At 41.4% G+C, this 15,830-nt stretch overlaps 1 protein-coding gene across 1 annotated transcript in view; it reads left to right on the top strand.

The window, feature by feature from the left end:
- Ndufaf2 (NADH:ubiquinone oxidoreductase complex assembly factor 2) overlaps positions 1 to 15,830 on the top strand; it is a 113,605-nt gene that overhangs the window by 81,081 nt on the left and 16,694 nt on the right. Inside the window, exon 3 of the mRNA XM_036207370.1 lies at positions 815 to 855. Within this exon, the coding sequence (XP_036063263.1) occupies positions 815 to 855 (41 nt within the window). The remainder of the gene's footprint in view (positions 1 to 814; positions 856 to 15,830) is intronic.

Below are 15,830 nucleotides of genomic sequence, written 5' to 3'. Positions count from 1 at the left end.
CCCAGAGAGTCTGACTCTAGAACGTGCTTGGAAGCTTTTCTGGAGGCAGCTGCTGCTCGCCCTTCCCTTTGACACAGTGTCTACCAAGTGGGCACTGAACCAGTGTCTGTGTCCCACCTCTGGAGCCTGCCTCCCAAGAGTTAAAGTCAAGACTGATGGTCTGCAGCCAGAGACGGCAGCTGCCCACTAGAGCACATAAGAAGAAAAATTTCTGTAATAAAAACTTCCCTAAATCCTTGATAAATTGAGCAATTACAAATTCAAATTTCCAGAATAATATAATTTTGACATTGCCTTGAACTTTATTATGATTTGTCCTTTATGCCTAAATTGAATTCTGATGATTATGAGCTGTGATTTTGAAGATGAAACTGTCTTCCTGATAGTCTAGTATTTTTTTCAGAACACAGATCACCTGACATACATCTGTGTGTTTATTTTCTGTACCCCACTTCCCTAGTATATAAGCTGCAGTAGATTGAGGCATTTCACCTGTTCAGTTCCTTGCTAAAGCTCCAGTATTTAAAACAGTACATCATAGATGTTCAGAAATATCTTGTAGGCACGAGTGAATAAAATGTTTATCTATGTCCAGCAAGATGGCTCAGCAGGTCAGAGCTCTAATGACTAAACCTGACAACCTGAGTTCCATCGCCAAACCCCACATGGTAGAGGGAGAGAACTGACTTTTGGGGGTTGTCCTCTGACCTCCCCACACATGTTGTTGGGTCCCCCATTAATAAATGTAAAAGAAAAATGTTTAATATGGGCAAATTATGGAAAACAAACATCTAAATGCTATTTTTCATTTTAGCATGGATTAGAAGAACAAGAAAGACTCCACCTACTATGGAGGTAAGAATACATGGGAAAATATTCAGATGGTTTATGATTGTAATACTGTGTTTGTCAGCTGTACTACTAAAGATACATAAAGTCTTTGAGAAAAATATAACACATTTCAGTATTAATTTTACTGTGTAAGAAATAATTCTCAAGTATTTCTAATAAAATAATATATTATTACAATATATTAACATTGTATAGTAATATTGTGTGACAAAAATATGTGCACGTTTTCCTCATGCAGTCTCATAATTATAATTTTTCTTATTCTTAACATATTCATGCCTGCATTCAGTGAAATACGATTATAGCCACTTTCCATTTCGCTCCATCAACTGCCCATCTCCCCCTCTAATCATGCACCTCTTGCAACTTCATGTTTCTTTTGGTTTTCCTCTTTCTTTTTCGATTATCCGTTGAGTCCTTTTAGCCCTGCCCATGTGTGCATGGACATGGGGCCAGCCACGCGCACAGGAAACTTGGCCAGTGAGAACATCCTCGAGAGAGAGTGGTTCTCCCTCCCACAGCGTCCATCAAGTGCCAGTAGCTTCTCACCAAGGACTGGAGCCTGGAGAGCACGCTGCCCACCCATCCATGCTGGAAGTCTGGCTAGGCTGACCTTGTGCAGATAACCACAGCCTCTGTGTGCTCCTGAGTGCAGTAGCCATGTCACAGCATTGTAGAGCACTCCCTCTCCTCCGGCCCCATCCTCCTTCTTACAGTCATGACATTCCCTGAACCCTGGAGTTGGGAGGAGGTGGATCAGTCTCTTGTTCGCAGCACTGAAGACATGCCATGTCTCTGCCCTGACTAAAGCCGCTGTGAAAAGAGTCGTCTTTGACCAAGGCTGAGAGCAGCCTAGCTCTATAAGTGTAAATGTGAATATTTTATAAGGCAGTCTGGCCACATGACTGCAATAAATGCACATCTTATAGAATTTATTAAAAATATAAAAAACACACTTTAACAGGAAAAAGCTTTCTAGGCCAGTTGCCTGCAATACTATCCACTCAAAAGGCTGAAGCCGGGGGGATAGTTAGTTTGAGGCCACCCTGAGAGCCTGGGGGACAGCAGTCTTTAAATTTTTAGAATAGTATATGTTCGAAGTAGCAGTTTGTTATAACTTAAACACTATGACATTACTATTTCTCTCCTGGCCAACTTGAAGGGTGAAGGGATCAGTTTCTAGTACAGTTCTTGGGGTGGTCTGGCCAGTGGAGGGTCTGTTCCTCCCACAGCTTCTTGACTTCATTCCCCAACCTCCTTCTACCTGCTCCATTAATGCTCCTTAGAGGAGCTCCTGGGAGTCTCCCAGGGCTAATGCTTCCTTCTGTGGCCGTCAGCTGACAGACATACCTGCTTATAGTTAGTTTTTTTTTTAAGGCTCATTAGAATCCTAGGATTCTCTCTGGACTCTTTTCTTTTTTCCTTCTTCCCTTCCTTCCTGCCTTCCTGCCTTCCTTCTCTTCCCTTCCCTTTTGTTCCCACCCTTCCTCTCCCCCCTTCCTTACTTTCTTCTTGCTTTTTTTGAGACAGGGTTTCTCTCTGTATGGTCCTGGCTGTCCTGGAACTTGCTCTGTAGACCAGCAGGCTGGCCTCAACCTCAGAGATCTGCCTGCCTCTACTTTCAGAGTACTGGGATTAAAGGCGTGTGCCACTACTTGGCTAACTTCTCAACTTCTTAACACATACACAGATTTAATCACTTATAACTGGAGTTTTTTCCAGCCCTGCCTGGCCCACAGTCAGGACAAATCTCTCTCACCTGCCAGTGCCACAGCCACTGAGACCCAACCGAGTAAACACACAGAGACTTGCTTACAAACTGTATGGCCATGTCAGGCTTCTTGTTATCTAGTTCTTCTATCTTAAATTAACCCATTTCTGTTAATCTATATGTCGCCTCGTGTTCCGTGGCTTTACCTGCTGCCTTTACATGCTGCTCCCTGGACAGCAGGCTGGCGTCTCCTCACTCAGCCTTCCTCTTCCCAGAATTCTCTTCTCTCTTGTCCCACCTATACTTCCTGCCTGGCTACTGGCCAATCAGCATTTTATTTATACAGAGCAGCAATCACTCCTTTCTTGGGCACCCTGGCTTAGACACCTTATTAGGCCCTTGGAATTTAGTGTTCAAGTTTATAGTTTTGTTTATTCATCTTTCTGATGACATCATAACCACCTGGCGAAAAGCTTGATTTGTTTTTGTGAGGTTGGTTTTTATAGACAGATTTGAGTGATGAGCTTGAGTTTCTATCCACCAATTACAGATTAACCTTGTAAAACTGAACATATTTCCAAGTTGAACATTGCTTGCTCTGTTTTCAAAGAGGTTCACATTCAGTTACAGTACATCAGTATGGTTCAGCACCTATTCTGTAGTGCAGGACCAATGAGCTAGACTTTTCCTGATTCTTACCTTATTAGAAGCCATTAGTAGCAAATATTTAAAAATATTGTTCTTTTTAGACTAACAGAATAGTTAGAAGCACAATAAGCTTTTCTTTTTTGAAAAGTGGCCATGTTTTTTGTTAATTATTGGCAAAAGGCATGATGATTCAGTGATATGTTTACAGACAGTAAGAAAAGAAAACCACAATATTAGTGGTCTGCCTACTTTATTTTCAATATATGCTTCATGAAAGGAAAAAAGGAATTCGAGACACCGATAAAGAAAGACCAGTTGAAAGTGTTTAGAATGGTGCTGGTGTAGTCTAGGCCAAGGTTGGGTAGATGAGTAGGAGCACTTATCATGGCTTTGGTTACTAACTGGACCATTGTCTTGACTCTGGGCTGGAAGCTCCAAAGACTCATTTTGTCCCGTGTTCATGAAATGGTTATGAGAACTCCAAGTACTGGTTTACAGTGGGAACTATCAGAGCAGGGGAAGCAGGAGCTTGGTTAGTGTTCAAATGAGGAGAAGCAGGTAAAACAGTTACTTAACTGCTTCATGCTTATTTCATGTTGCTTATTGCATCCACCGCACAACTGAGATAGTCTGACCCCCAGGGGTGCAAACAGTTGAAAGATTGTATGTTGTTACCAATATCTCTTCAGACAAGCAGAGCCTTGTGGGTTGGAACAGAAGACTGTCAGGTGCTGGTTCGGCTTCCACGGTCACGGATAGTAGTTATCTGGATTGTCTGCCAGAATGTCTCTTGACCCCTTTTCCTCTCTGCTTCCCTTCTGAGTGACATCCCACTTTTACTGTCACAGCTGTTGTAGTATGGTCTGATGCTGCCAGCCCTGCAGCTTTTCTTTGGCTTTACCTTTCATACTTCTGCTCTGGCCTATAATATGTCAATTTTGCAGCTTAACATTCAGAGAAGAATATTGCTTCTGAATTCTTGAGGCCTATTTCAGAGTTGTCTCCAAGTAACTGACAGTTATTGAGTTCTCTGTGCTCAGTATTATTAGGCTCATTTTCTAAGTACCAAACTGAAATGTCTTAAGTTTGACGTTTTGCATAGCTAGCCCTACTTTCCTGTTGACTTAAATTACAAAGGTAGACTGTGTTCCTTCGAAAAGTAGACACTCCTCATATCCCAGATCTCATATTTTTAGGAATGTGGTAGAAACTTATAAGAAAATTGTAGCATGTTCACATGGGATCTATCATCATTAATTAAAGATGAGTGAAGTAGAGCTGATGTCTGAACCTGGGTAAATCTCAGAAAACATGGTATTACATAAAAAGCAAATCACAGAGGATTCCATACTGGATGCCATCCGTGTAAACTTGAAAGTAGGAAGGAATAATGGATGCTCAGTTAAGGCGGGCAGTTAAACACCGGAGTTCACTTTTACAAGTCTAGTGGAAGGGACAGCAACAATGTACCTGAAACGGCAGAGAGGACAACTGTGTTTAGAAGCTGGAAAGCACACAGACATGTGGTAACACCTTTAGCAGAACTGTCAGGAAGGAAAGGCCAGAGGTAACGCAGCTTAAACACAGAACTCAACACGCTCAGTAGCTGGCAGGGTCCAGAAACTCTGAACATGGGTGACCTGGTGCTGAGAACTAGGAACTGATTGGAAACTTTAGAGATAATTAGATGCCGGCCATTTAGGAGAAGGAGCAATAAAGTTAGATACTGCCATTTTCTTCTATCAACGTCATCATTAATTCAGGAAAGAGTCATCTGCAGATACTAGAACTATTGGTTCCTAGTCTTTTGAATAATAGGTCTCATGATCTGAAAGCATAGCCTCATGAATTACTTATTAATTATAAAAGGGGAAATAGAGCTTCCTAATAGACAAACCTGGCAGGGAAAACCCTCGCCAGATGGTCAAATGTTTTACTAAATTGTAGAAAATTGGTGTTTTGAATGCCCCCTTGTTTGACTCAGAGAATAAAGTATCACCCATAAAATAATCTTCCAAACTGTATAACCCTAATACAGTCATGAGGAAATGACCAGAAAACCTAAATTGGAAACATTCCATCAAACCTGTCATGTCAGGGTCATGAATAACTAAGGTATATAAACCTGACATCTCAATTGTGTAGGGCTTTGCCGTGAAGGATGGTGATATTTTATTTGTGCTGAAATGTGATTTTATGTGTGTGTTAATAAAGTTGCCTGGGGATCAGAGCTAAGAGCAAGCCATTTAGCAGAATTCCAGTGGTGGTGGCACATGCCCTTAATCCCAACACATGGCAGGCAGAGCCTCTGTGTGTTCAAGGACACAGCCAAGCAGTGACCTGAACCTTTAATCTCAGTACGAACCATAGAGACCTGGAGGTCTGTATAGACAGGCAGTGACGAGGAAGTCATGTGGTTGGGTTTACAGCCAATGAGGAGGCAGAACAGAAAAGCAGTGAAAAGACAGGGCACAGGAAGAAGGTCTCTCTCTCTCTCAGGGGAAGGATGGCAGCGAGTGGTAAGATAAGGTGCTCTTAGCTCCTGTCTAGTGCTTAATCTCTGGGCTTTTAACTCTTTATTTGGCTCTGTGTTTCTTATTTAATAAGACCATTTAGAATTACATCTACAGTCAGTGTGTGCAAAACAGAACTCATTAGCTCCAGTAGAAACAAAGCATGGTATCTTAGGGTTTCTATTGCTGTGAAGAGACACCATGACTACAGCAACTCTTATAAAGGAAAACATTTAATGCTTACAGTTTCACAGGTTTAGTCCATTATATTATCATCATGGTGGGGCATGGCAGCATGTAGGCAGACATGGCACTGGAGAAGTAGCTGAGAGAGATACTGGGCAATATCTTGAGCATATATAAGACCACAAAGCCCACCTCCACAGTAACATACCTCCTCCAACAAGACCACACCTACTCCAACAAGGCCACACCTCCTAATAGTGCCACTCCCTTTGGGGGCCATTTTTTTTTCAAACCACCACACATGGGTAGAAAGAGAAGTAATCCTAGCATACTACATAAGTCACTAGTTAAACGTATTCATGCAGAATAATGTAAATATTGAATGTTGAATTGTAATTGGTGGCTGTTGGAAAACAAGGTTGGAGTAACTTTATTTCCAGTTATAAGGAGTTAATGCACAAAGCTTAAATCTGAGTAACACAGGAGTGATACACAGTGTTACATGGCTGCTGCAGAATGTGTGGAGCAGAGCCTGTTACAGTTCTTAGGCAGTTCTTTGGATCCTTGGTTTGCCTGTGCTGTGACCATAAGCGTCAAGTGAGCGCTGTGTGTGGAGCCCTGTGTGTGGGGCCCTGTGTGTGGGGCCTGTGTGGGGAACCCTATGTGGGGAGCCCTGTGTGTGGGGCCCTGTGTGGGGAGCCCTGTGTGTGGGGCCCTGTGTGTGGAACCCTGTGTGTGGGGCCCTGAGTGTGGGGCCCTGTGTGTGGAACCCTGTGTGTGTGGCCCTGTGTGGGGAACCCTGTGTGTGGGGCCCTGAGTGTGGAACCCTGTGTGTGGGGCCCTGTGTGTGGGGCCCTGAGTGTGGGGCCCTGTGTGTGGGGCCCTGTGTGTGGAACCCTGTGTGTGGGGCCCTGTGTGTGGGGCCCTGTATATGGAACCCTGTGTGTGGGGCCCTATGTGTGGAACCCTGTGTGTGGGGCCCTGAGTGTGGAACCCTGTGTGGGGGACTCTGTGTGTGGAACCCTGTGTGGGGGGCCCTGATCTAGGAGTACTTTACCAGCACATCTGAGCCAGCTTTCATCCCCAGCCTGCAGACAACCATATAGAATCAAGTCAAATGTATAAAGTAGTTTCTTGGAGGAAAGGAGTGATAGTATTTTTCATGACAAATGTTTTTGTGATATTAGCCCTACATTGACTTAAAAGGAAAAAAAAAAAATGTTTTGTTTTGAGAGACAGGGTCTCACACCGTAGCTCAGGTTGGCCCTGAACTCACACCGGTTTTCTTGTCTCTGTCTCCTGATTGCTGGGGTCTTAGAGATGAGTCCCATACAGTACTACAGACTTTCTCAGCCTCAGCTTTGTAAGCCAGACCATTCTGTAGTAGACCTGATAGTTACTGCAGAATGTGTCTGGTTGTGGTTGTTGCCAACTCAGCCACTAATCAGGGTTTCAGGCTGTCTGCCTGTACTGCTGGGCCTGCAGAGGCTTCCTGTCCCGTATTCAGGTTCATTAGCTTTAGGAAATCAATTTCCATGTTCTCTCTACATGTGAAGTCTTTCACTTAAAAGAAAGAAAAGAAATCTGCCTAAGAACTCCTAGCTTACTGGTTTCCAACTGACCTCTAAAATTACTATTAGAAGTGTCAACTTTTTAAAAGGAAAGATTATTGTCCATGCTATACCTGACTATGGGGCCTTGCTTTGGGGTTTAAAAATCTCCAGGCACCACAGACACCACTGAAGAATGACTCTCACCTGAGGGAGAGTCTCTCAGCAGCAAAGCTGAGACAAGCCTTCAGTAAAAATGATCTGAACACATTGTTTCTATTGAGGATACAAACTTGCGGCCAGTCTCCAAGACAAGAGCTGCTCAGTCCACCTAGCTGGCTAGTTATCCACTTAGCATCCTAAAGTTAAAATTCAGAAGTGTGAAAGTTGTCATGGGGATGCATAATAACAAATTTATTTGAATTTTAAAATTAACCCAGACTTTTTCTGACAGAGAGTAAGTCAGATCTGGCTGATCAGGTTTGACAATCAGGACCAGCTTTGCCAATTAAGTTATATGGTTATATCTTCCATAAATTGAGCAAGCTAAACCGAAGCTCTGAGGCTTTAAAAAATATTTAAAGCCTGCATTCGTTGTACAGTCACTACTGATGGGGGCTTTGCTATTGATTGTGCCAACTGAAATGCGATGCGGTTTGTACAGTCTTAGGACATAAAAGCACTGCTGTGGTTTATGGATGTGTCGAGATATAGTGAAGGCATTAACGCCTGCATGAAAATGATGGGCAGGGAAGGAAGCATGAGGCCGCTGTTACTGGAGGAGGAAGTAAGAGAGGCCGCTGGGGCGTTTTCATATCTGCAGAGTTTAATCCATTCCATTTGATAGTGGCCACAGGGAGAATATTGTTAGCTATTTATACTTTTGTTCCTGGAATACTCTGTCTAAAAAGAATACCAAAACGGCTGCACTTGTAGTTCAGTTAGTAGAGTGTTGCTTAGCATGCCCTGGGTTCAATTCCCAGTACTGTATAAACAAGGCATGGGGTACAGCCGTCACCCCAATACTCTGAAAGTGCAGAAGGATCAAAAGTTCAAGATCATCCTAGCTACATAATAAGTTTGAGACCCTGCCACAGTAAGATAAATAAATAAGCAACAACTTACAATCACATCAAATTGAGCTGGGCTGTGATGGTGCACACCTTTAATCCCAGCACTCAGGAGGCAGAGACAGGCAGATCTCTGTGAGTTTGAAGCCAGCCTGGTCTACATAGTTTCAGGACAGCCAAGGCTATACACATAGAAATCCTATTTTGAAAGAGAGAGAGAGAGAGATCAGGTTGAATCTCTAATAGAGTAATAAGATATTTGTTTTTGTTTTTGTTTTTAGAGACAGGGTTTCTTTGTGTAGGTTTGGAGCCCATCCTGGATCTCGCTCTGTAGACCAGGCTGGCCTCAAACTCACAGAAATCTGCTTGCCTCTGCCTCCCAAGTGCTGGGATTAAAGGCGTGCGCCACCACAGCTTGCAATATTCTTTTTTAATGCAGTATTTTCATATAATATAGTGATAATGGTTTCCCCGCCCCAACTCCTCCCCACCTACCCACTCCCACACCCTTTCTTTCTCTCATTAGACATTCTTAAACTAATAAATGAGATACTTGAAATTCAAACATACTTAAGCACTAAAAAGAATTTTCCTAGCAACATACATAGAAAACAAATCAGCAGGATTTAATTTTTGAAATCCTTCTAAAAGTCGTAATGCTTAATTTGGCTTATTATTTATTCAGTTACCATCAAATACCTCACATGGACTTAAAAGTTAATGTATTTTCTCTGTAGACTTCTTTTGCATATACCAACCTGATCTAATTGCATTTGACATAATACTGTTAAGTTACATTTAGTTTCTGATCTTAGTATCTTTTTTTTTCCTTCTGTGAAACTGAACTAGTCCAGTATGATAAAATTGCAAAGAAGAACTATTCATGTATCATGCTTAGAAATGGGCTCTGACTGCAGTTTACACAGGAGTGTCACGTGTTCTGTGACGGTACCATGCTGGGATCCTGTACCTACAAGGCTGAAAAGCTTGCTCACTGGCCTGTTCTCCTGGCATTTCCATCACCCCAAGAAAAAAGACATGGCTGACCCGGTGTACCGCCGCCATAATAGACACTCTGGGCAGTGTTATGCTAGTCCTTTGACTCCCCTCATACCTAACTCCTGTCCCTGTCTCTGATCAGGTGCAAAAGTCAGGGCTGGCGCCAGCAGCAGTACCTCCAACCCCGCAGGGTACACCTCCGCGCTGAACTGTGGTTCACTGTAGAGATGTCTCACTTGGCCGGCACTGGGACTCTACCTGACTTACACCCTTACACCGCCCAGCTACTCTGTTCTCTTATTAAAATGTTAGTACTGAAATAATTGTACTTTTTTTTTTTTTTTTTTGAGACAGGGTTTCTCTGTGTAGTTTTGGTGCCTGTCCTGGACTAGCTCTGTAGACCAGGCTGACCTCGAACTCACAGAGATCCACCTGGCTCTGCCTCCTGAGTGCTGGGATTAAAGGCGTGCACCACCACTACCTAGCAATAATTTTACTTTAAAAAAAAAAAAAAAAAAACCACAGAAATAATAAATTACCCCTCCCCCCCAAACTTCTGGTAGATTCCACAGCTCTTGGTTTTAACAAGGTAATTTACACACGCATGCGTTGGTGCTTCATTGCTGTCAGGGAGTACTTGCCCCGTGTGCTCTGCCTTTACTTAACTAGCACAGTAAATGAAAACGCCCAGGTACCTGCTGCAGCACACGCTTAGCATTCGACAGGCTATTTCTTCCTGTGTGCCTTCTCTAGTGTTGACCTCCAGCTCTGTGAAAACAGCAAGGATGTAAAATTCACCTTGCTTCTTCGAGATCTGTGCTAAGAGATGAAAGTGAATCCTGGGAGCATTTTCAGGCGCAATCCTGAGTCTACTCTTCACTGCTAAGCCCGCTGTCGCCCTGCCTGTAAGTATGTATTCATTAGTCCTTCGAGAGCTATTCGAATGAGAGCCTTCTCTTTTTCAAAACACTGGTTTTAGGTGAGTATTGCCTGGCAGCAACCTGTCAATTCCAAGGCTCTCGCTTTTTCCTAGTCAGGGCTGCTGCTCCCACATCTATTTATCTAAGCAGAGCTACGCATTTATTCTTAGCACAGTTTTCCATCCATTTTGACCTTTATCTGACTTTTAAGGAACAGAATATAAAAGAGTTTTTAAATAAGTTGTAAGTAAGGTGCTATTATTTATTATTTTTAGATTTATTCCTGCTCAGATTCTTTGATTCATCAAAATGTACTCCGTACCTATTAAATAGTGTACAGAATTAGTTCTGAATGGTTACCCTAAATCATATCAACGGCCACTAAGACAAGTCTCATTTGGGTTTGAAAGCCAGGCGTAGATCCAGATTGGGAAAGATTGAGGGAGTCCAGATGGGAGATAATGTCTCCAAATCTACACTTCTCTTGTTGTTTCATCAAATCTCTTGATCCTCTTCACTCATCTCCATATTAGAAAAGTAATGATTTTATGCAATCTAAATTTCAAAAAAAGCATGAATGAGAATCACTTGTATGTGGTGTAAGCTTTCATTGGGGAAAGACGGTGTTTAAGAAAAATACATTGATTTGCATTGGTGATGCACCCTCTAGAAGGCCAAAGCATAGCTGATCATCAAAGGAAGAGATACAAATGACTAATAAATATTTGGGAAACGTTCAATGTTTACTATCAGGGAAATGTAAATGAAAACTGTAGAGATTCCATCTCACACCAGTCAGCATCATCAAGAAAGCAGCCCGTGTTGACAAGGGTCTGGGGAGAGGGGAGCTGTGATACACTGCTGGTGGGAGCAGAAACTCAGGCAGCCACTATGCAAATCAGTTTGGAAGTTACTCAAAAAACTGAGAAATACTATGCAACCCACAGGAATCCAAGTCAGCATAACACAGAGATGCAGGCACATCTGTGTTTACTGCTGCACTGTGCACAGTAGCCAAGACGGTCACCCACAAAGTGGAGGAGGCAGAGGGGGTATACACAACAGTGAAACTTTATTCAGCGATAAAGAAGACGGAAATAATGTCATTTGCAGGAAAGTGGACTGAACTGGAGAGCATCATGTTAAGTGAATTAAGCCACCACATACTACATGAAAGTGGAAAAGGAACTATTAGGAGGGGGGATTATAAGAGGGTAATGGGACAAAAGAAAGACAAAACTCCCACATTTTCCTCTGTGTGAAGAATCTACATTTAAGCATATGCACATGCCCATGTACATAGGACGAGGAAGCAGGAAGTAGGTTATTTCAGGGGTAGAAGGAAGAAAGGGATGGTGAAGGCAATGAAGGATAATTAAGAGCAAGGTACAAGCATGTGCGTGTGGGTGAGTGTGAGAGAGAGAGGAGTCTCAAATGAAACCCACTATTTTGTACAATACAACAATTAACTTTTAAAAACTTAGAATTTGAGTAAAAGGAATTACCCTACAATGTGTGGGTGGGCCTCGTCTAATTAGATGAAGACCTTAGTGAGAGATGCCCTGGTAATTCCAGGGATGTCTGTCAGGACTGCACCATGTTGTCTGTAGGTAGACTTTCTTTCCTGCCTACCAGTTCCCAAATAACCAACTCAGAGGCTGAACATGAATTATGACTGCTCGACCAATAGCTTAGGCTTGTTACTAACTAACTCTTACATTTAATTAAACCATATTTCTTAGCTATGCTTTGCCATATGGCTTTTCTCAGTAGGGCATGCCCATCTTGTTTCTCTGCCTCTCCTCGCGACTCTACCCTTCTTCATCCTAGCATCCTTAGTTTGATCACCACGCATCTACTTCCTCCCTGGCTAATAGCCAATCAGCATTTTATTAAACCAATTCCAGTGACAAGTCTTTGCAGTGTACAAGGGGATTATTCCTTAGCATTTCCCCCTTTTTGTCTAATTAAAAAGGTTTTAAATTTAACATAGTAAAATTATATATAATAAAGATAATTATTAAGTAAGAATTACAGTTACAATATTCAAATGGCAAAATTTAAAAAAAAATACCGCATTATCTATCTTACCTTTGTGAATCTAAAGTTTTACATCTAATTTACCTTTTTATCATAACTAAGTAAATTGTAATTATCACTATCTAGTCTTTAACTCCATCAAAGACTCCAGATGGATATAATATTACCTAATGACAGGGACATGTCTGTCTGGACAGTCACCCAAAGTTTGTCTGTAATGTTGGGGCATCCATCTTTGGCCCACAGGCCTAGTATATCTGACAGACTTTTCCTAGAAGCAGGGAATTTTGAAGGACTATCTTACCTTTTCTTGTCAAAGTGTGGTAGTTGCTTTCTTTTGTGTCCTACTGGTCCAGTTTGGTCAGTAACTGTCAGCAGTTGAGGAAAGGGTAGTTTCTTTGTCCACATGGCTGCTAACTTTTGCCATAAAGAAAACAAACTCCATATGGAGTTTCTTCAATGCCCATCATCCTCTTTGAAGTAATTTTAAATGTCATAATATATAGGTCTTTGAAGTGTTTGAAGATTATCTATCTATCTAAAATGTATCTCTGTATGACCTTTAAAATTTAACTAACATAAATATAAGTTTGCTCTTATAGATGACTATTAATCTGTATTTCTTAATTATATATTCCATTTGGGGGATTAGGTTTTTTTGTTGTTGTTGTTTTTTGGTTTTTAGAGACAAGGTTTCTCCATGTAGCTTTGGAGCCTTTTGTGGAACTCACTCTGTAGCCTACGCTGGCCTCAAACTCACAGAGTTCCACCTGCCTCTGCTTCCTGAGTGCTGGGATTAAAAGTGTGTGCCACCATTGCCAGGCTTTTAATTATATATTACATTTTTAAAAGAGCTGCATAAACATAATATCCTAAACAAGAGTAGAAACATACATACAGTATAACAAAATTTAATTTTAAATTTGTATTAATAAACCAAAATCAATACCAATGTAAAATATCTTGAGATTAATAGATATTTTTCAGATTAAAGTAGATTTAATGATCTACCTTTTTCTCCTTTAGAAAAATATCTTTGAATTTAATTCTTTTGTTTAGCCTTTTTTTTTTTACTATGATTAAAACAATTTGTAACCAACTCTCCCCCTTAAATGATAACAAACATCCACAACCAATATTTTGGGATGTGGGTATGGTTCTGTAGACAACTTCCTGTTGTTCGGGGGTGCTGACATCTTTGGGGGAACCTTAAGAAAATTAGGATAATTGTCTTTAAGTCTTGACTGGAGTATTTTATGAGGCTGGATCATCTCAGTCATCAACCTTGAAGCTGTTCTGAATGCTGGATCTCCTGAGCCTTCTGTTTTTATTGATGTCTGGTCCCCTTGCTCTGAAAATGCATAAACTGCTAAAGGTAACATCCATAGCTGTATTAATACAAGTATATACTATGCATTGTACACAAGTCAGCCAAAGATGATTTTTTTGTTTTATGTTTGAAACATACATCACATGTGTTGTAGTTTTTTAGGTTTATTTATTTATGTCTACAGTCAGGATTTCAGGGAGTCTTCCTCAATCAAACTGATTTTCTTTAACCCACAATGAATCCACAGCCTCTCATTTCCTGTGGAAATAAAAGCATAACTTTTCCTCCAAAGCCTTTTGACTTAAATTTTGAAGTCAAGATAATTTTTAAATGTATAGGCTGGTTGAATCTAGCAGTTGTTAATAATCTGGTGTCCCTTAGCAGCCAAAAAAATTCAAAGACAACACAGTAACATACAGGACTCATACTCTGTATATTTCCCATCTTTATGAAGCTTATTATATATATTTTTATTACTTTATTCCTTTTAAAGGACTTTACTATTTTATTCTTAAACTATTTTTTAATATGCCTTTTCTCTTCTCTCTCCCAAGCCTATGTGTGTTTTTAAACACACTGTAATCCAGTCAGAGGTTTTTTGTTTGTTTGTTTGTTTGTTTTTTACTGAATATGTCTTTACTGTGTATCTGTTTTGTTTTTTGATCACATGAGACAAATTTTAAACTGTACTTCAGCTACCTGCATTGCTCAGTTTAGCACATGGCGGGTGGGGACAGTTGTCAGGAGACATTTTCCTGTACTGTGGCTGGAATGAGACACTGTAGAAACCCACCTCACAGCTTAGCTCATGGCATGCTGGCAGCTTCCAGGAGATGAGTCTCTGTATGGTGGCCAGCATTAGAGACACAGAATAGGAAGCCTTGCTTGGCTCTGTTTCTGACCTTTTTTTAAAGCTTTCTCAGGTTTTATGTGGAAATTCTTGCTGAACTTTTGGGTGCCATATATGGACATTTCTTTCCCGCCTTAACCACTGACTCAGAGGCTGAATATAGATTATAAATGTTTGGCCAATAGCTTAGCCTTGTTACTAGCTAACTCTTACATTTAAATTAATGTATTTCTTACCTATGCTTTGCCATGTGGCTTGGTACCTTTCTCAGTAGGGCATGCCCATCTTGCTCCTCTGCCTCTCCTTGCAACTCTGCCCTTCTTCATCCAAGCATCCTTAGTTTGGTTGCCACACCTATACTTCCTGCCTGGCTACCGGCCAACCAGCATTTAATTAAGCCAGTTCCAGTGACAAATCTTTACAGTGTACAAGAGGATTATTCCACAGCAGGTGCACACCATGTGTGGGAGATCAGAAGACAGCTTGTAAAGGTCAAGTCTCTCTGTCCACTGTGACCCCAGGGATTGAACTCAGGTCATCAGGCCTTTACAGCAAGCCCTTTTAGCTCTGAGCCATCTTGTTGACCCTTGTTTCTCTTTTGGAAAGATCTACATTTGTGAACAGTGCTGTAGTATTTTTGAAAACTTACTTTATAGAAATAAATGTAAATTTTTCTGGGTTTCTCTCCCTATTTGTATAACCTAAGAGCTGCCTGTTTTCTACTTGTGATATTCAGATCAACTTAATATATTTGAAGTTTTAAAATGTAATATATTTGAATTTTAGTAATATAGCTACCTTCTTCTGGAGTTCAAGATGATTTTAAATTTTTAGTCCCAATTGGAAGAGAAACAAGTGTGTGGGAGGTGGTACCAGATTGTCATACCATTTACTCTGGCCTGCTGCTCACAAATGTAGCTTCACGGGAGCTCTGACAGCATGGGGTGTCTCTGGGAAAGACAGTGACATGTGAAAGAGTTAACATATTACTTGATCAGTAGGGGTAGGGACTGAGGGTAAATGCTCCCTGTTTGTCCCCTGGGCAAGCAGTTGAAGCCCATCAGGCAGCTGGCACACATATGCCTCTCCTGCTCAGAAGGCCCAACACCCAGTACAATGACCAGTAACAGCACATGCTGATCCAGGCTTCCCTTCCCCCCA

The sequence above is a fragment of the Onychomys torridus genome, chromosome 15 (genome assembly GCF_903995425.1).
Source record: "Onychomys torridus chromosome 15, mOncTor1.1, whole genome shotgun sequence".
Lineage (NCBI taxonomy): Eukaryota > Metazoa > Chordata > Mammalia > Rodentia > Cricetidae > Onychomys > Onychomys torridus.
Note: the sequence above shows the minus strand (reverse complement) of the source record. Positions and strands in the feature narration are given on the sequence as shown.